A 19,764-nucleotide genomic window follows, 5' to 3' on the forward strand; every position below is an offset into this window, starting at 1 on the left:
AAGGTTGTCAAAACAGTCGATTAATGAAATTAAAAGATTTCTGATTTCTGAATTATTCCTTCAATAGTCATGATAGAAATCGTCTGGGGGCCAACAATTAACACAGCTAATATTAATTACACATTCATCCAGCCCCTCGCCCCTAGTGGGGGTCATCTGAACGGAATATGGGAAGGAAACATTACATCTGATTAGCTCATTCTGAAGTGTACAAGGGCGCATACATTCAGCACAAATAAAGCGTGAGGAACATTACGCTGCAAGGTCTTCGTCACGTCCATCCGAGTCAGAGCGGCCTGCTGAACGCCACACCTGAACATGGTGACATACTTCACACTCGAAACCTGCTTTGTTCCCATGAAAGGCAGCCGCCTTCTCATCACTAGAGCAACCAAAGCACATGTGACCGCAGAGACCGAAGAGTCCCCCCTGCAACAAGCCAGTCGCTGCTTGTAGACATCCTCAGAAACAGGCCCCCGGAGCCCGGCCCCCCATGGCGGCATGCTGCCCGCTCGCCCCAGGGGAGATTGGGACGCCTTTTCCGCGTCGATATCCTCCATTTCCTTCAACAGTGGGGAGTAACAGGATTTTATGCTCAGCATTTATTTTTATTTCCTTCTGAAATATGCCGACTGATGCAGGCCGCGCTGAGACGGAGGGGCAGCAAATACGCCCACATCTCACATCTTGAAGGTGGCCTTAAAAGGTAAAGAGCCTCCCCCCCTGCCCCCCGGCGGTCCAGGCCACTTAAGAAGAAGGGGCTTCACGTTCGCACCATCTGGCGTCCTCGCGCGGCTCTGACAGACCGGCTGCCACGGCGATTATCTGCCAGCCCCCATTACCTCCATGGCTTCCCTGGAAACTGGGGAGGGGGGGCTGGAGTGAGGCGGATGACAGCCTCCACCGCCCCCCCCAAAATCAGGTGGATCGTCCGATTCTCCACACTTTGGGCAAGAGCTGAAATTACCCCGAATCCTGCATGAAGCCTGACTTCCCTGAAAATGGCCAAATGTAACCAATTATGGCGTCTCTCTCTCTCTCTCACACACACACACACACACACACACACACACACACACACACACACACACACACACACACACACACACACACACACACACACACACACACACACACACACACACACACACACAGTAAAACTTCCATCTCCCTTCCATTCCAATGGCTCCCTCTATTCACAAGGCTCTAGTATATTTTATATTCCCATCTGACATATTAAATTTACCCACTAAATGCGATGCCAGGGCCTCTCATCCAGATGGACCAGGACCTAAAATGGATTCAAAGTGACCCCCCCCCCATCCTCCGGTCGATCTGCGTGGCCTGTCACCCCTGGAGGATCTGATAGAGGTGGGCCTCTGCTTCTAACGTCTTGCTGGCTCGCTAGTGCTCGTCTTCCACGTGCGAGATGTGTGTTGCAGCGAGTAGACGGGCCGCGGCACGGGGCCCCGAGCAAGAGGGGACATTTTGGGACCCACAGGTGACACACCGACCCTGACATTTCTGCTAAAGACTAAAACCAGCGATGGCACCAGGTGTGCAGAAGTGTGAGAAGCTCGACGGAGTCCACAGATTTCCCACAATACACCAGGGTCCGATTAAGAGCTAACAGCCCAGTCGGAGAAGCCATTTCAGTCACAGGGCACTGAAATACCTCGCGGATCTAAGTAGGCAGCCACTTAACCAATAACAACTCAGCAGGACGCCAATGTGCCATTTTCATTTCATATAAATCTAATTACCTACAGGCAATGGATTTGAAAAACAGAAAAATAAAAAAATAAGGCATCAGGAGACAATCTCCTTGGCTTTGGGAACACTGTCCTCAGATTTACACTTAATTAGCCTCTGGTAGGAAGCTCATGATTCAAATCACGTTACGCCGAGCACATTCGTTATTTTCAATTGCATTCCAGTCTTTCAAGTCCTCGGATAATTACGCAATTACAGTCCCGATTAATCTAAACAAGGCTTGATACTAATTTATTCTGTTTGTTGCACAGATGGCCAAATGCGATACATTAATACGCACTTGTAACATTTTAACAATAAACAACCAATAGTAATTAACACCTTTGTTTAAAGAGGCGCAAAGACGACGTTAGCGTTTGAATGGGATCACGCCATTACAGGGACTATTAGAATAAAACTGCCTTAAATGCATCGTATGTCAGCCCAGAGCATTCAGGTGATGTCCAGGGTACCAACACCGGAGACAGATTTCAAACCATTACAGCACTCCAATTAAATTACTCGATCAAATTTCATAGGAGAAAAGCCCAGTCATTCAAATTTAAAGCCCTATCACGGTCTCATAATGTGTGGGGAGACGGGCTCACGTATAAAAGAAAAATGTCAGACACACAGAGACAAGCAAGCAGCAGCAGCACAGAAAACAACAAGATTTTAAAGTGTATGACTGGCGCCCTCTGGAGGTGGAACAGAGATTTGCTGTAAACTCCACCCATTAGCCACGAAACCTGCCCTGCACTCTTCCCGTCATTATAAGCACTGGTTATTCGCCAGATACAGTAAACACAGAAGCCCACAGGCAAGAATGAAGTTGAGGTGCTTGGGGTAAAGCTGGCTACTCACCAAGCTGAGAGCAAAAAAAAAAAACGGCGCTACACGAGGCCAACAACCGGACGGGTCCCGTCGATTGAGAAAATTGGTGCTGGAACACATGGGCATGACCAGAGGCGATGGCTGACATGCAGCCCAAACAGAGAGTTCAATCTCGCAGAATAGCTTCCCTGCCATTTCAACGGGGACTAACTATGTCCAAGCGTCTGCCAACCGAAACCATAAGAAACTGACAATATATCACATTCCCAGGAAAGGAACCCAAAGCCACTAGCCTGGGTCTGCCGATCGTCAGCCGAGGTCCTAGCCGGCTAGCAGCCACGTACCCTCAGCCCCCCATGATCGTCTCCCACCTCCCCATGACCACACCAAACACGATTTGCAGACAAACACCCTGACAGAGCTCCCTGATTCACCATCTTATCCACCCAGGGAAGGTAGAGGGACCGATCCCTACAGACTACAAGGGGGTTCCGAAATGTCAGAGTCACGGGGAGTCCGGCTGGGGGGGGCGGCTCTGCTCTGGTCAGTGAAGTGACTGACTGCAGTCTGTCGCTACCGGCCACTGAGGATGGAAAAGATGGCCAAGCCCAGCACAGTGGGGGGGCGGGTAGATTATCACCCTTCCGCTCAGAAAGATTTTGCAGCCTTCTCAGCATTAAACATAAAATATTTAGCCTATGGGGGGGGGGGGTGGCACTGAAGGTCAGTGTTCAGTCCAGCTCAGCACATCACAGGGGGTCCTTTCCCATGAATCACCGCTCCGCCCTGGCTTGCAGCGGGTGTCAGTAATTATGCCCGACAATTATGCAAATCCTGAAGCAGGCTGGCTGCAGACACAGACGGCCAGACCATCTGTGACCCCCCCCCACCCTCAAGGAAATGCAGCCTTTTCATCCAGGCACATCAGCTTCTGAGGCGCACAGACCCACACACACACACACACACACTCACACACACACACCTTTACTTTCTTCAAGCGGCTCATCACCACCCCCAGGTCCTCCACATCCACCACCGCGCGGCTGGTCGTCCCCTCATCCGTGGCTGATTCCGCGTCGCTGCTGGACTCCTGCAATCACGCACAGACCATCAACGTCCATCCCACCGCCTGGGAGCCAGCAAGCTGAAGCAGATCTTTACAGGTGAAGCAGAGCTATACAGATGATTAAGTGTGACATGGCTTCAAATCAATCACACTGGGGGCTTGACCGAAACGTTTTTAGGCCAATATGCAATACGAAATCAACATAGAGTCTCCACATCAAAGCCACATGGTTTACAGGATGCCTTGCCTCGGAGCTCTGGTGCTCCACCCCCTCACTGCCTGGCTCCGGCTGCTCTTGCGCCCCTTTGTGCTTCTTGCAGGTGCCCTTCTTGCACTTGCCCCCGCAGGCCTTCTTCTCGCCCCTGGCCAGGGCCTGCAGCCTCTTCAGGAAGCGGCTCCGCCAGTTGAGGAAGTCGGCCTGCAGACTGCCGTGCCGGCTCCCCACCACGTTGCAGTCGCCCTCCCCACGTGACAGCACCCGCGTGGCACTCAGCATCCACAGCCACCGGTCCACGTGCTTACCCACCTGGCACAGGGTAGCACAAGCAAGAGGTCATGACATCAGACCCAGGTGGGACCCAGCTGAGGTCATACCCTGAACCTGGGAGAATAGCAGCTTGAGAAATAAAATGTCATTTTCGATAAAACTGTCTGTCAGGCTGCTAATTTTGAGGTCATCATCAATTGCGCACATACAGACAGAGAGAGAGACAGAGACCCAAACACACAGACAGAGAGAGAGACAGAGACCCAAACACACAGACAGAGAGAGAGACAGACCCAAAAACACAGACAGAGACCCAAAAACGCACACAAACAGAGACACAGATGCAAACACGCAGAGACAGAGAGAGAGACAGAAAAACAAACATGCACACAGAGACAGACGGACAGAGAGACAAATAGGGACACAGACAAAGAGAGCAAGACACAGACCCAAACATGCAGACATAGTGACAGGGAGACAGGGACAGGGAGACAGGGACAGGGAGACAGGGCATGAGGCTCCTCCTCACCGTGTTGTAGTGTCCATTGTACACGGAATTCCCCAGTCCAAAGACAGCAAAGCGCATGCCCTTCAGGTAGGTCTTTCCATAGCGGAAATCCATGGATGCCTCCTCCAGCCACTTGCAGAACCACTCCGCGTTCTCTGTGGGCTTCCCATCCGTGTAGGTGGCCAGTAGGAACACGCAGATGGATTTACTGGTACACTTCGGGGGGGGGGGGAGGGGACACAAGGTGTAAGGAGAATAGCTCTAAAGACAGAGACAGCCACAGAGCATGGTGTGTGGAGACCACGTCAGCCCACCACAGATCTTCACTAGATTTATTTAGCAGTCATGGTGTAAGTGAGAGAGCAGGGTCAGACAGTCCCTACAGGAACTGGGGCAAAGGGGACTTCAGCCTGCAGCCTTCCAATCACAGGCACAGAGCCCTAAACCGCGAGGCACGCAGTGCCCCCTACAGGAGCCAGAGAGCGAATGCTGCTTCCCATCACACTCATTTGTAATTATGTATAAAGACGTTCCCCCCGGGAGGGCCCACTGCCCAGTTGCTGCTCCTCGTACCCCATTAGCCAAGTGGTTCCTTAGTGGAGCAGCAACAGCGGAAGCCTGAGGCTGCCTGGCCAACCAGAGCTCACCTCCTCAGACAGGCTGTCCTCTGGGTCGTACTCCTTCATGTCAATCACCTCCGCCATGAGGCCCAGGCCCTGGACTTCCTTGGCCAGATCTACGGCAAATCCCTGAGCAGAGACACGCCCACAGACTCACTCACACACCTACAAGGGCTGTGCCAGATGGGCATCGTGCAAACCCCCCTGTATTTCATTTTAAACAGACTTTTCTCATGAAAAACTGTGGCACATCTATGATCGAGCATTACAACACAAATTACAGCATCCCTTCATGAGGCAAAAAAAAGTTACCAATTATTTCATCAGACTGCTTAAACTCAAATCAGAACATTAAGTTGCACTGTGTTCATCCTTAATATGCTCTTTTAACATGGCACGTCACCTGCTAAAGATCACAATGTGAACACATCTGACAGTTAATCAAAAAGCACAGGAATTCACGAAGCTTCCTACCTTCGCGGTTCCAGTCTGCGATCCATAGAAAATCCTCACCCCCGACACATGAACCTTTCTCTCCTTTTCAGCGGAATATTCTCCCTCTTTTGCTGTTTTGCTGATTCCAGCATCTGCACGATGGCCAGATGCGGGCTGTCGGGACCAGAGGAACAAGCCCCCAAATATCAAACACTAAAGTGCCAGCTACCAAGGTCTGAAGGTGACAGCGAAACCGCGACAAAGCCATAGTTTTTTTTTTGTTTGTTTTTTACAAATTCAGCAGGGCAAAATTTATAATACAGCTGGAAATAAAGATTTATCCTATTACAATGCCGCAGTTGGTTTTTATACAAGTAAGCAAACTTGCATTTAACTTTAAATGTATATCAAATATGAGCATCATTAACACCACAATCAGTCTTCACCATTAATGATAAGGGATATAATTATATTAGAAATCCCTTACTTTTTTCTTCGCCATCTTTAACGTGAACCAGACCCCAAGGAACACGGCTGCGGCCGAGTACATGTACAGTCTGTTTCTCCATACTGACATCAAGTACCCAGAGTAGTCCCACTGGTCCTCAGAGACATCTGTGTATGAAAATGGCTTGTCAGCGAAACGAGAAACGCGGACTTGAAACGAGAAAGTGTACGATGTGCCTGCGATGGCTCTTAAAATAGGGTAATTGATCATATGGTTAATCTCGGAAGTCAGGATATCCCGCGCCTGGTTACCTGTGACACACTGGATGCCGGTTTCCAGGTAATCGGTTACCCTCCAGGCTCAGTGAGCAAATGACGAGCAAACAAACACAACAACAACAACAAAAACAAAAAAGCCGGACACGCTGACACGCACTTACCCTCCACTTCGGTGCCGAAAGCGCCTACAATGGTGAACAGAAAACGCCAGACTGAGAAAAACATCATCGTCGGAGACGTTTCGTGCCTTACCGACTCAAGTGTACCAAAGCAACGAGGCACAACGTGGAAAAAGAAAAGTAGAAGTTAAGAATCACGTTTACCCGGTTCGGCCATACTGGCTCAGGGAGCGGTGCATTGTGGGAAACCACTTTAAACGCTCCGTGCGCGGATTTTTAAGGGGACTCACTGTTAATGTGCTTTTTTTGCACGATGCTACCTTATTGTAAAGTAATATAAAAAGTCAAGGCACAAATCATATATATAACACACATGTAAAATAAGAGTGTGTTCCAGTGCACCTAACTTAACATGTCTAGTGGGAGTGGTTTTCCAATAATAATAATCTGAAATTATAAATTTAGACGAGGTTTTCATAAATTACCTAACATCAAAATAAATTTTATACGTTTGCATACGTAAATAGTTACACATTTTTCTGTTTGACTTTCATTTTGGCATCATTTGTTGCATTTGTTTAGTTTTAGTTACGTTGTTTTTGCACTGTACTTAATAGGTGCATTAAAAATGCATAAAATGTATAAACGGTGGTCCCATTGTTAGTGAAATCATTACGAGACTAAATATTTCACGTAGTACTGGTTCTCCCGTTCGGAACCTTAACAGTCCGGGCCCTTGTAGTTTTGCCTCCTTTGCAGTCCGGACCTTTAATGTGAGGCACAGAGATCACAACGCTGCCTGGAGTATTACTGCGTATTTAGACTTACTTAATTTAACATTTACAGATTTAAAATCTACAGATGTCAATATTCACTCCAACAAACCAAATTCGACTCACGAACGTGGCCGTCGTGAGAATGAAAAAAGGGGGGAAGAGATTTGAGATCGCCTGCTATAAAAATAAAGTCATGAGCTGGAGGTCTGGGGCGTAAGTACAGCAACTGGACATTTGAACAAACGGCGTCATTTTCATACCTGCTCTGTAATTAAATGGTTATGTAGTAACCAGTTAATTTGATTTCCATACGCGTCAGTGCTGTATTGTGGATAAGTTTGTTAGCCGCGGTTTAACACAGGCGTTTGTTACTGAATTTGACGGAATAATCTTCTTTTTAACGAATATACTTTATGAAACTGCCCCGCTGTAGTTCCTTTTTAACCTACGTCATGCAGCTGTGGCGTCGTATGACCTCTGACGTGACTATAACTTTTTCCTCCTTACTCAGAGAGAAGGATCTTGACGAAGTCCTACAAACCAACACAGTTTTCATAAATGTTTCAAAGGGCCAAGTAGCAAAGAAGGAGGACTTGTCAAAAGCCTTTGGGACCGACGATTTGACAGAAATATGTAAACAGGTCAATATCTCCCCACTACCTAAGTGCACGCGTTTTGTAGTACCTTACTCACTTTTGTGATTTGACAGCAGAAAGCTGCCCCCCTTTTCATCAGATCTTAGCCAAGGGCGAGCTGCAGGTGTCAGACAAGGAGAGGCAGAGCCAGCTGGAGCAGATGTTCAGGGACATCGCAACCATTGTGGCGGAGAAGTGTGTGAACCCTGAGACCAAACGGCCGTACACCGTCAGCCTGATTGAGAAGGCCATGAAAGACATCCATTACTCTGTAAAGGCCAACAAGAGCACGAAGCAGCAGGTCTGCCACACAGATACTGTTGACCAGAGGAACCTCATTTCCTCATAATAATCCATTGGGTTTCCCTTATTTTGATTTACAATTAATAATTTTAATATGTCTCCATCTGATTGATGGCTGAGTGTTTTATTTTTGGCTCCATTGTGGGTTATTTGTACTGGTTTGGCCCAAGTGCCACCAGTTTAGTGTAACATTCCCTAAATGTCATTGAAATCCTGTACTTTGTGCTGTGTTGTTACCATAGAGTGCAGTTGTTAATATCTTGCATAGGTGCCAGCGATGCTGCACAGCACCTTGTGTGCTTGCTGATTATACTCTGGCATCGGCGTATCACCAGGGGTGTTTAAGCACGTACCTCTTCTGGACCTGCCTGTTTGCCAAACAAATTCCCGTGAGTGATGTCAGCATGTATCACGCCAGGCGCTGGAGGTGATCAGGCAGCTGAAAGAGTCGATACAGATCCAGCGAGCCCACATGCGACTGCGCCTCGTCCTGCCTGCCAAGGAGGGGAAGAAGCTGAAGGAGAAGCTGAAGCCCCTCTTGAAGGTGGTGGAGAGCGAGGATTTCGACGAGCAGCTGGAGATGGTGAGGCTCCGCACACTTCCCCCATCCCGTTCCGCAGTTTCCTCAGAGCTCACAGCGGCCTCCCACTGCCCGCAGGTGTGCCTGATAGACCCCGGCTGCTTCCGGGAGATCGACGAGCTGATTCGCTGTGAGACGAAGGGGAAGGGCTCTCTGGAGGTGCTGAGTCTGAAAGACGTGGAGGAGGGCGATGAGAAGCTGGAGTAGCGACCCATTCGTCACACGGACCCCAACACTATGGCAACCAAACATCTTCAGGATGCTCCTGCTCTGTTTTATGAATGGATCCATTTTATAATGGAATAGTTTAAAGAAGGAAATATACTATTTAACCTATTTTTTGAAATCATTGTCTGTTTAAAGCTTTTTGTCTTGAGGTAAAAACTCTGAAAGGTTCTGGTTTAAAGGAATCTAGTGTCATGTTAATTTAAAATCCTCTCACACTTATACTCAGTGGATTTTTGTGGTTTCAGGAAGGTTTTGGGGAGCCAGTACTCTGTTGCAAATTAACCACAAATTATTGGCCATTTCTTAAAAGTATCATCTATCAGTTTTCTCATATTTCAATGCCAACGATTCTTTGTAGCCTCACTTTTAACTTGGGTGTTACTGAATGATATGTCAGCAGCATCATATAAGACCATATAAGTCTATATAACTAAGCACCAAATAACCCTAAATTACCCAAAATGTAAAACATCTAGTAATGAAAATGGAAAAATGTGTACATAACATTGAAGACTAATAAAAATGCATACTAAGTTTTGTATATTGACTGAAATATACAACTTGTGTCTGAATTTTAAAAATATTGCAATGGAGAGAAATATTTAAGCACTTCTTTGCAAACGTCGGTGTGTTTAGCATGGGACTGGTGAGTCATGCTGTTTTTCTTTTGAAAATATATCCTCTTTCCACTTCACCTGCTAACCTCATACTGGGAAGCACGTTGCCGAGGGTGACACAGGATTGTGCGTTATCCTTTGTCATGTCTTTGTTATAAGTTTGTGAACAGGCCCGTAAACACAAAAACATTGTTGCCATCGCTTTGCAACCTGCTGGAACAAGTTGACATAACCAGATGCCTGTGGATTCCTGTGGATGAAGGAAAGTTCTGTACAATAGAGAATGTGGAACATGCCTGGAGCATGTCCTGGATGAGGTGTAGGTGTGCCGTGTGTGGCTGCCATGGAGACAAGAAGTCAGGGCGGAGAGCATGTCACCTGCTACATGCCCGTGAGGTATCTGACAGGAGCAGGCCGACCCAGTTCAGCTCACTCCTCCAAAAAACGGCAACTTATGTAGAGTTTTCATAGTGTCCACCTATTAGTAACTGTGCATCCAACCTGGGAAGGGATAGTCGGGCATTGAGCTGAAGATGCTTGGGGTGCAGGTTAGGATACTGTCCCTTGAAATGCACACATACACATGCATGGGGAGACCTGTACTTGCTTGGACGCGCAGACTCACATACTCCACACAAAGAGCAGCACCTGAATCTCACAGACCTAAAGCCTCCGAAGAGAGCTGCCACTTAGCCATCTCCAGTAACCCAGGTGGCAAGTGTGTCCGTCACTGCGTTCCATCTGCTTCTGCTCTGAGAGGACTGGTGCTGCCCCCTTCTGATTCCATCAACAGGGGTGCTGCCTAACATCTGTATGCAGTGCTCAATGCCCTGTCTTGTGGGGGAGGAGGTTTGAGGCTCTGCTGGTTAGGCCTCTATGTCAGTGACTGGATGGTTGTAGGTTCAAATCCCTTGGCTGGCAAAATGATGTCACCATAAGGCCCTTATTGCGTTTCCTCCAAGGACTGATGCCCTTGTCATTGTTTACACTGAACCAAACCAATTGTGGTGCGTTCACATACTGGCAATAAGGTGCTCTGAGTTCTGAGTAATGAACCACAGAATTGTACCAAGGCTACAGAATAATTACCCTGCCTTAGGGTACAACAGCAGGACCCATCTCTGGCTGTCCATCTATTTAGGCACCATGATATCTGCTCCATGAAAGCAAGATACCTACAAAATCCATTTAAAACCAAGTTACCAGTAGCAAAAATTACCATGAATTGGTCGGCCTAGATATTAAGTCAACAATCATTGATGTGTCACTGTCACGCTGAGTATAAACTTATTAAGGGCGTCGCATTTCCAAAGCGCCTTGCTCCTGCATCGGGTAACAGGTTATGGAAAATCACGTCACAGATAGGTATGGAAACCTAGTTTATTTTCTGGAAATAAAATGGCAAACTTCTTTTTGAATGGCAACTGTGCGAAACCATTCAAGACCCATCAATCTAACCGAGTTAGACATGGTCACATCAACAATATACAATATTTTTTATAAATACAAATATACATGTACACATGTGTAAATTACAAGTGAAAAATTCACTTAAAACACATACTTATTAAAATGTCCATTTACATCATTTACATTGTATCGCAGAAATTCAACTAGCATCCCTGGTCAGTAAATATTGGCATCTTGAGAGTTACTCGCTGTTGTAAACAACTAGTTCCTTTGGTAAAGACAAACCTGTAGTAAATTGGCAGTGGCTGTAATGTTAGGAGTTCATCAGGGTTCCACCGTCTCTTTTAAGGCGAGGTGTTTAGAAACTCCTTCAGACATATACAGAATCCCCAGGTTATTATTATTTAATCAGATCTCTGTAAGAGTAATTCACCTGTCTTTAAGCGCACGGTAGTTGTCCTGGTCGGAACGAGGCACTGTTGATAGTTAAGAAGGGATCCCCGGTATCAGGTAAGTCCACAGGCTCCTGTCGTTTTCTTTTGGGGCACCTGGTACACAGGTAGCACCCCCCGATAATAAAGAGGGCCGTGGCTGTCCAGCCGAAGTAGACTGCTTCTCCCACCTTCCTCCGGAGGGATGGCAGGTTCCCCAGCGTCTGCGCTGACTCGTGCGTGGTCCATGACATCGGAATGAGAAGCAGCACCGCCGACAGGAGGAAGACAGCCCCCGACACCGGCTTCACCTGGACCCTATGGGGGAACCTCAGCCTCCCGATGCCGTAGATGGCGACAGAGACGAGGCCGAAGCTGATGGAGGAGGTGATCAGCGCCTGCCAAGAGCGAAAGTGCTTCCCCAGTGGCAGCAGAGACTGGTAAAAGGCGCAGCGCAGCTCGCCCAAGCTGTGATGCTCCCAGTCCATCCACATCCCATCCCAGTACACCGGCAGCGCCCCCGTCACGTTGCCCAGTTCGCCACTCACTTGCCACACGGGAAGGCAGCGGGTCGCCACAGCGAAGAAGCAGCCGGCGACACCGAGCCCAAAGGCGACCAGCTCGACCTTCTCCATGCTGTGCCGGGAGTCTGAGGCCGGGGAAGAGCAGGCAACTTGCGCTACTGCATTCCTCCCCGGGTGGAGACTCCTGCCAGACTTGCATAACAATCCTTCCCTAGTTTTTTCGCACAGAGGAAGGCGGAAACAAAACTCGGTCTGTGCCCACATGGAAAGCAAGTCCTTTCATGCCTGTCAGCCTCCGCTCTGCGCCACCCGCTCTGCGCTGCTGTTGTCTTTGGAGATCCTCGTTTTCGTTTAATTATGGGCGGATGTTTTAGTCATATGTTTTCGATATTCGATACCATAAATTAATTAGCAAAGTAAGAGTGCTGTTGCCACTTTTGAAGACATAATCACGCAGAAATAGTCAGTGCCTACCGCGGGTTGGTTCCAGTGGTCCTGGGCCCCCCCAGATGGAACTCAGGCCCCCCATTCAGCGTTCACAGGGAGTGGTACAGAACGATAAGACGGTGGTGGCCAACAATTATGTGTGTGTGTAGTTAGATCAATCGAAGGAAAAGTGCGGCTGAGAGGCTAATGCAGCGTGTTCTGCTGTCTTGGAAGTAACCTGCAGCTCAACATACCCTTCTGCCAGCAGGATTTAATTAGGATTTAAACATGCAGATTTCTTTAAAAATATAGAATGGTCTCTAATAATTGTTTCCATGGTTGTGTATGGACAAAAATATCGGGACTCACCTCTTCTTCACTGAATTCCGGTGTTTCATTCAGACCCATTGCCACAGGTGTTTAAAATCAAGCACCCAGCCATACAGTGAGGTTTACAAGCATTTGTGAAAGAATGTGTCATTCTGAAGAGCTCAGTGAATTCGTGCGTGGTACTGCCATAAGATGCCACCTCTGCAATAAGTCAGTTTGTGAAATTTCTTCCTTGCTAGATATTCCATGGTCAGCTGTAAGGGGTATCACTACAAAGTGGAAGCAGTTAGGAACAACAGAAACTCAACCATGAAGTGACAGAGCATGTAGGGTAAGAGAGTGGGGTTGACAAGTGCTGAGGTGCATGGTGTGTAAAAGTTGCCAATGCCTTGTTGACGCAGTAACTGCAGAGTGGTGTAAAGCACACTGCCACTGGACTCTGGAGCAGTGGAAAGGTGTTCTGTGGCATGACGAATCACGCTTCTCTGTCTGGCAGACTGGGTTTGGCGGATGCCAGGAGAACATTACCTGTATGCCTGCCTGCATTGGGCCAACTGTGCAGTTTGGTGGAGGAGGGAGTGTGGGGTTGTGTTTCAGGGGTTGGGCTTGGCCACTTAGTTCCAGTGAAGGGAACTCTTTGATGCTTCAGCATACAAAGACATTTTGGACATTTATATGCTTCCAACATTATGGGATCAGTTTGGGGCCTCTCTGTTCCAGCGGGATTGTGTTCCAGTGCACATGGTTGGGTGAGTTTGGTGTGGAAGAACTTGACTGGCCTGCAGAGAGCCTAATCAAGCACCTTTGGGATGAACTAGAATGGAGATTGTGAGCCAGGCCTTCATGTCCAACATCAGTGCCTGACCTCACAAATGCTCTTATGGATGAATGGGCAAATATTTCAATAGACATGCTTCATTGATGCCTGTGGATGTCATAAAGGTTCCTGTAGGTGTAACGGCCACACTGAGGTGCCAGTTTGCCCCTTCAGTGGCTTGGCACCCCATCTTAGGTTGTTTGTTGCTTTGCACCCATAATCTCCAGACCCCTCACAGCCCTGAATAGGAGAAGTGGATACAGGAAATGGATTTACAGAGCATGATATTTATGAAATGCATTTATTCTTGTAAATATCTGCATAAACATTAAAAAGGCAATTTCAATATCTAAACATTTCTTAATCCAAAAATAAACTTTGACAAAGATAAGGTACAATTTCTTTATACATTATTATATATGTTAAGTAGAAATTGATTTTCAGATACTGTCAATCTTGAATCTTCAGTTTTAATTACATTGCATTTTTTTTCACATATAGCGGACAACTGAACTACAGAAACCGTTCCATCTGAAACAACTTTGAAAGTGTCGGTTAAGCGTCTTTCCGTGGATGCGTGGTGTTTGGTTTGCAGTGCGCTCGCTCACGGCAGGTGAATCTCACACGTAGTCCTTCACGGCGTAGCTGGGCTGGATGCTGCTGTGTGTGTTTGCCAGCATGTAGCGGATGGAGTGGTTCGACTTCTCAGGAGGACAGGTGGTGCAGAGAACCGCTCCGCCGGAGAGCAGGAAGCCCGCAGTGACCCAGCCCACATACAGTGCCGCCCCCAGCTCCTTCTTCAGCGCCTCTGGTACCATGGGATTGTGAAAGTCCTGGATGATTCTGTTCGCAGTCCAGGACACCGGGACGATGGTGGTGAGCCCTGACAGGATGAAAGTGACCCCGGAGGCCACAACCACCCGAGCTTTGGCCCTGGGGTTCCCAAGGCAGTTGGTGCACTGCGCCCCCACCAGGAAGGTGAGGAAGCCGAGGCAGGCCAGCACGATGGCGATGACCACCAGGCCTCGAGCCGCCTGCAGGTCAGCTGACAGGTCCAGCAGAGCATCGTAAATCTTGCACTGCATCTGTCCCGTGCTTTCATACACACAGTTCATCCACAGGCCCTCCCAGAAGACTTGCGCCACCACTATGTTGGTCCCGATGAAGGCCGTCACGCGCCACATGGGCAGGGCGCAGATGAGGATGGTGCCAGCCAGACCAACCATGGACAAGGTGATACCCAGGGTTTGCAGTGCCATGGCTGCCTTCCTAAAAGAAAATAAACGGCAAGTAGCAAAGAATGTCAGGCTTCTTTCGCATCTTTTACGAATGTACATTCAGCACTTAAAAACATAATGAATTTATAGTTGGTGAAAAAATATTCTGTACCACAAGGTGGCAGTACAACACAAATAAGACACGAGTAAGCTGCAGCTGTACAGTTTGCATGTCGCCTGTTTCTTTAAGTTGTTGCTCGTGAAATAAAAGATCATGCAGTGTTAATTATGCAGTTCAGCGTTCTTTGCTGTTTTGTGTCTTCCGCTTGTTAAATTTTGATTATTAACCCAGGCAATATACAATTGAGAGCAGAGGGCCTACTAGGCCCTGGGGTAGTCAGGTATAGGGGCCTCTCTCGTGGGTCCAATGCTGAAATCACCCAGTTAGCCATGGGACCTAAACCACTACGGGGACAGCAGCCAAACCCATGGAGCCACAAACTGCCCCTATATGTAGCCCATATGTTAACATGTGGGGCGGCACAGGGGTGCGGTGGGTAGCACAGTCGCTTCACACCTCTGGGACCTGGGTTTGAGTCTCCACCAGGGTTCCACGTGTGTGGAGTTTGCATGTTCTCCTTGTGTCATCATGGGGTTTCCTCTGGGTTCCCCCCACAGCCTAAAAACATGCTGTGAACTGGAGTTACCAGATTGCCTGTAGGTGTGCGAGCGGCGCTTGTGTCTGTGGCCTGCAATGTGTTGACCCACTACCCTGGGTTGTTTCCCGCCTTGTGCTCACAAACTCCAGAGTCCCTGCCACCCAGAATGGGACAAACAGTTATATAAACTGGATTGATGTTAATGTTTGGCTTCTAATTTCTAAGCATTTAGCCATGAAATCATTAACAACTGCAGCTGGGACACTAAATAATAAACCAACTCCAGCCAAAAGGAGTCTTGAGAAAAATCCTCATATTGATAGAGAAGTGCGTCAGTGACTGCATACCAACTCAAACAATGGTAAAAGAAAACATCGTTTCATCTCTTCGGCAGCAGGTGGAGCCCTTGAGTACTCCAGGAACTAGTACTTCAAAAGGTTTTATTGTATTCCCTGGACACGGATCACGCATAGCATTTCGTTTACATATACATTTTTTTTGCATTTTCCATATTTAGCCAACGCTTTTGTCCAAAGCAACATACAGATGAGGCAAATAGCTTATTACAAGCATTCATGCAGGTAAGGAGTCAACTAGGCATATGTGCAGCAAGGCTGAGCTTCCAGTGAATGCTCAGGTACAGGTGTGAGCAGGATCAAAGCAGGTGCAACACAACGACTGCAAACAAAGTGAGAACCTACAATAAGACAATTCAATGGCTCAAAGTGCAATATTACGAACATTTCAGGGAGGCACCAGACACGTAGAGGAGTTTATTGAAAGGTGCCCTATATATTCTTTCAATATTTAAATACTATTTTGTCTGAAAAAGAGCTACAAGGTTCGCTGATAGCTTGCAGTGCCATCTATCATAAACAAATCACCTTAAGATTTATTATCAAGCTTTTATTGCAAAGAAAACAAATCAAACACTGAAACGAAAAGCAAGCCATGCTAACAAAAGGACTTTTCTATATTAAATAAAAACATATCTAATATATTTTTCAGTAAATAGGTGAAACAAATACAGACAAGCGTAAGTGTAGCTTCCCACAGGTACATGAGCATACAAACTGGCTTCCATGACTGGTTCGTACCTGAGGAGACTGGTGTAGGGCAGTTAAAAAGACCTCCCTAAAACCAGCGGCAGTCTCTCCTTATGCACCCTTCTCCGTCATAAGTAGGTCTTCATCGGGATGGAAGACTTTTGGGAGACGGACCTGCTGCGCACCGAGACCACCCTGCTGGTCCCGCTGGATGACCTCACGATGAGGTACTTCCCAGAGAGGCTCTCCTCATTTTTCAGAGCACAGGGGTTGGAAAGCAGCACCCCCCCCAGGATGAACAGGACGGAGGCTCCCCATCCGACATAGAGGGAGGCCCCCAATTCCCTACGCTGGGCGTCCGTCAGCATGGGATTGTAAAAGTCCTTTGTGATGGAGCTGGCCGTCCAGGAGACGGGGACCAGGCAGAGGACACCTGTGGCAATGAGGACCAGGCTGGCCATCTTCGACGCCTTTGCCTTCAGCGATGACCCAGCAACAATGTTGGTGCACTTGCCCCCAACAGCGGTCAGGAGGAGTCCGGCGGTGCCCGTCACCATGGCGATGCAGATGAGGGCCCGTGCCGCCTGCAGGTCGGAGCTCAGGGCCAGCATGGAGTCGTAGGCCTTGCACTCAGTCTGGCCACTGTTCTGCACCACGCAGCTCATCCAGATTCCCTCCCAGATGATGTGGGCCGTCACGATGTTGACGCCGGTGAAGGCGGACACCCTCCACATGGGCAGGGCGCAGGTGATGATCACTCCCACCCAGCCCAGTATGGCCAGGCTGATTCCCAGAATCTGCATCCCAGTGGACTGCATGGCGGATACCAGCAGCTCGCTCCTGGCTCTACCTCCCTCGGTGTTTCTCTACTTTCCCTGTAGTGCCGGTCCTACCCCAGCTACGGAAACTGAGCTTTTATGCCTCTGAAAGGGGGAGGCGTTCAGATGCCACAGCAAACAAAACGCCGAGCCACAGAATTCCTGCTCTGCCGGATTCTTCTGCGCCAGCATGAGAAGGTCTTTGCATAAAGATAATTTTTCAAGGTGATTTTTTTCAGGCTCGATTTTTTTTACCTCATCCCCCCCTGTTTTTATATACCATACGAGTCTTTCACTGTGACAGCAAATCACAGAGACAGACCCAAAGACTCGTGAGAGAGTTTCAGTGGCCACACACTGGAGCAGATCTCAAATTGCCATGTCACTGATATTTGGGTTAAACCCCCCAACACTCACTCTACTAAAGAAACCAGAGACCAGACAACTTACATAGTAACAATTCTACAGTCCTGCAAATTAAATGTTTTCTGTTCCTGGACTCTATCCGGTGTCATTAGTAGTCTTCTGTAAGATGCCTAACCCAGTAATCCAGTAATAGTAACTAAATGGCAGCAATAAATGTAGATAATAGCACATTGTCAGTATTGTGTTCAAAGGAGGTCAGTGAAACCCTAGCGAGTGGAATGAATGGTTTGTGCAGGTAATGGAGCCCCATGTGGACGCCGGACAGTACGAACGCGCACCTCAGCGCTTCAGTTTGGGCTGGTGTATGTTTGTTCCTCGGAGCGAAGGGCTTTTCATGTGTAGCTAAATGGTGCAGTGAATGTTACACCAGATGAAGATATTTTATCCACGGGGGGGTTTCTAATCGTGGCTCGAGCTGTAACGGCGTGCACGTGGACCCCACCCCCACGGGAAAGAAATTACAAAAACCATCCCCTTTGAAAACATTCCTCCCCTCCAAATTGTCCTGCGTAATTTGCTCAAGTGGCAAAATCCGGTCCGAAGCCCAATTCAATAATGCCTCACCCATGGAAATGTTTAACCCTCACCACCCCGAGTGAAATATAATCACCATTAATAGGGTAATGCTGAGCTGGACAGGGGGCTGTCTACGACTGACCCCAGACTAGCCGCAGCGCTGATAATGGCATAACAGACACAGGGCAAAAAATTTTATTAAAATAATGCAAGATTGAAACATACAGGGTGACTGACTGTAGAAGCCAGGAAGAGCATCAGCAGCACAATAAGAAATGTTAATAGTTGACTTTGCATCACAAAAATCCATCCGTCCATCCAAAGATCACATACAGCTGCATAGTCAAACACATTTGAAATGCATGGTTGCTTTGAAAAATGCTGCACCAAAGAAAGTATGCAAGCGAACATAATTCAGTCCTAACATTGAAATGTTCTCAGATTCTGCACAGTGTCACACGACATAATAACATGATTTCAGCTGTATTTAGTTTTAACATTAAACTATTGCAGTGCCACTTCAGGGTTATCAGTAACCAGCAGGGGCTTCTGTCTCTCTCTCGTTTTTCTCGTTTTTCTCTCTCGGAAATGTAATGCTATATACTTTGTTCTACAAATACACAAAGGTACTAATTGCTTATATACTGGCGCTTCACCTGTATCTGTGGGCATCCCTCCCAGGAAAGTAGGACCCGAATGGGGGCTCACCAGTGTTATACCGTGTTTCATCGTGGGGCGGACATGAGCTACAGAGAAGAGTCCCCCCAAAGATAAGGAGAGTGGCGGCCCCCCAGCCTATGTAGAGGCACGGGCCCAGCTCTCTCCGCTGAGCGTTGCTTAACAGCGGGTTGTAGAAATTCCGGATGATAGTGTGGGTCGACCAGCACACAGGAACCAGGCAGAGGACCCCGGCCGCGACCAGCAGGACGCCGCTCACGATGGCCAGTTTGGCCTGCGAGATCTCGTCTCTCACCACGGTGGACCACTTCCCGACGAAGAAGGCCAGCAGGATGCCGATAACGCCCACCAGGATGGAGATGACGGTGAGGGCCCGGGCCGCCTGAAGATCCCGCGGTAGAGCCAGCATGGAGTCGTAGACCTTACACTGCATCTGCCCGGTGCTCTGCACCACGCAAGTCATCCAAATGCCCTCCCAGATGACCTGCGCCACCACGATGTTGGCCCCGACGAAGGCTGTCACTTTCCACATCGGCAAAGCACAAGCGGCGATGGTTCCGAAAGAGCCGAAAATGCCCAGGGCGAGGCCCAGCACCTGCCTGCCCATGGACACCATCGTAATGCCCGCCGGCCACTCAGCAGGTCACTGCGGGCAGGGATGTCAGGCGAGGCCCTTCAGCTGCAGAGGAGAGCCAAATCTCAGCCACCAGCTGGGGACCTTTTACCTAGCGACTTCTCAGTGGGCGGAGCTATCACACCGACCCACCCAGCTGCCACTGC

The 19,764-nt window shown here is 48.3% G+C and overlaps 5 protein-coding genes across 6 annotated transcripts in view; 1 reads left to right on the forward strand and 4 right to left on the reverse strand.

Annotated features, from left to right (window-relative positions):
* tyw1 (tRNA-yW synthesizing protein 1 homolog (S. cerevisiae)) overlaps positions 1-8,754 on the reverse strand; it is a 27,270-nt gene extending 18,516 nt beyond the window's left edge. The window contains exons 1-7 of one of the 2 annotated variants that reach the window (XM_048980518.1): positions 8,615-8,754; positions 6,190-6,317; positions 5,742-5,876; positions 5,295-5,396; positions 4,669-4,863; positions 3,900-4,178; positions 3,569-3,676 (exon numbers count right to left, since the gene is read on the reverse strand). In XM_048980518.1, coding sequence (XP_048836475.1) covers positions 3,569-3,676; positions 3,900-4,178; positions 4,669-4,863; positions 5,295-5,396; positions 5,742-5,876; positions 6,190-6,279 — 909 coding nt within the window. In that variant the 5' untranslated portion in view covers positions 6,280-6,317; positions 8,615-8,754. Of the gene's footprint in view, positions 1-3,568; positions 3,677-3,899; positions 4,179-4,668; positions 4,864-5,294; positions 5,397-5,741; positions 5,877-6,189; positions 6,318-6,589; positions 6,938-8,614 lie in introns of those variants that run through there. The other variant, XM_048980517.1, reaches the window with a different exon arrangement.
* sbds (SBDS ribosome maturation factor) lies at positions 7,253-9,610 on the forward strand. The gene is made up of 5 exons (XM_048980521.1): positions 7,253-7,536; positions 7,835-7,964; positions 8,059-8,259; positions 8,680-8,844; positions 8,920-9,610. The coding sequence occupies exons 1-5, from the start codon at positions 7,409-7,411 to the stop codon at positions 9,046-9,048; spliced, it is 753 nt and encodes a 250-aa protein (XP_048836478.1). The 5' UTR covers positions 7,253-7,408; the 3' UTR covers positions 9,049-9,610.
* A 1,442-nt stretch (positions 9,611-11,052) lies between these two features.
* On the reverse strand, positions 11,053-12,357 carry LOC125711534 (claudin-3-like). The gene has a single exon (XM_048980520.1). It carries the CDS (start codon positions 12,313-12,315, stop codon positions 11,536-11,538), a length of 780 nt encoding a protein of 259 aa, XP_048836477.1. The 5' UTR covers positions 12,316-12,357; the 3' UTR covers positions 11,053-11,535.
* Positions 12,358-13,911: 1,554 nt separating this feature from the next.
* On the reverse strand, positions 13,912-14,883 carry LOC125711575 (claudin-4-like). Its single transcript, XM_048980638.1, has one exon. The coding sequence runs from the start codon at positions 14,881-14,883 to the stop codon at positions 14,245-14,247; it is 639 nt and encodes a 212-aa protein (XP_048836595.1). The 3' UTR covers positions 13,912-14,244.
* A 1,040-nt stretch (positions 14,884-15,923) lies between these two features.
* Positions 15,924-19,682, reverse strand: LOC125711578 (claudin-4-like). The gene is made up of 2 exons (XM_048980642.1): positions 19,116-19,682; positions 15,924-17,383 (listed from the first exon to the last, which is right to left on the reverse strand). The coding sequence occupies exons 1-2, from the start codon at positions 19,598-19,600 to the stop codon at positions 16,675-16,677; spliced, it is 1,194 nt and encodes a 397-aa protein (XP_048836599.1). The 5' UTR covers positions 19,601-19,682; the 3' UTR covers positions 15,924-16,674.
* Positions 19,683-19,764: the final 82 nt, after the last annotated feature.

This window comes from Brienomyrus brachyistius, chromosome 17, assembly GCF_023856365.1.
Source record: "Brienomyrus brachyistius isolate T26 chromosome 17, BBRACH_0.4, whole genome shotgun sequence".
Taxonomy (NCBI): domain Eukaryota; kingdom Metazoa; phylum Chordata; class Actinopteri; order Osteoglossiformes; family Mormyridae; genus Brienomyrus; species Brienomyrus brachyistius.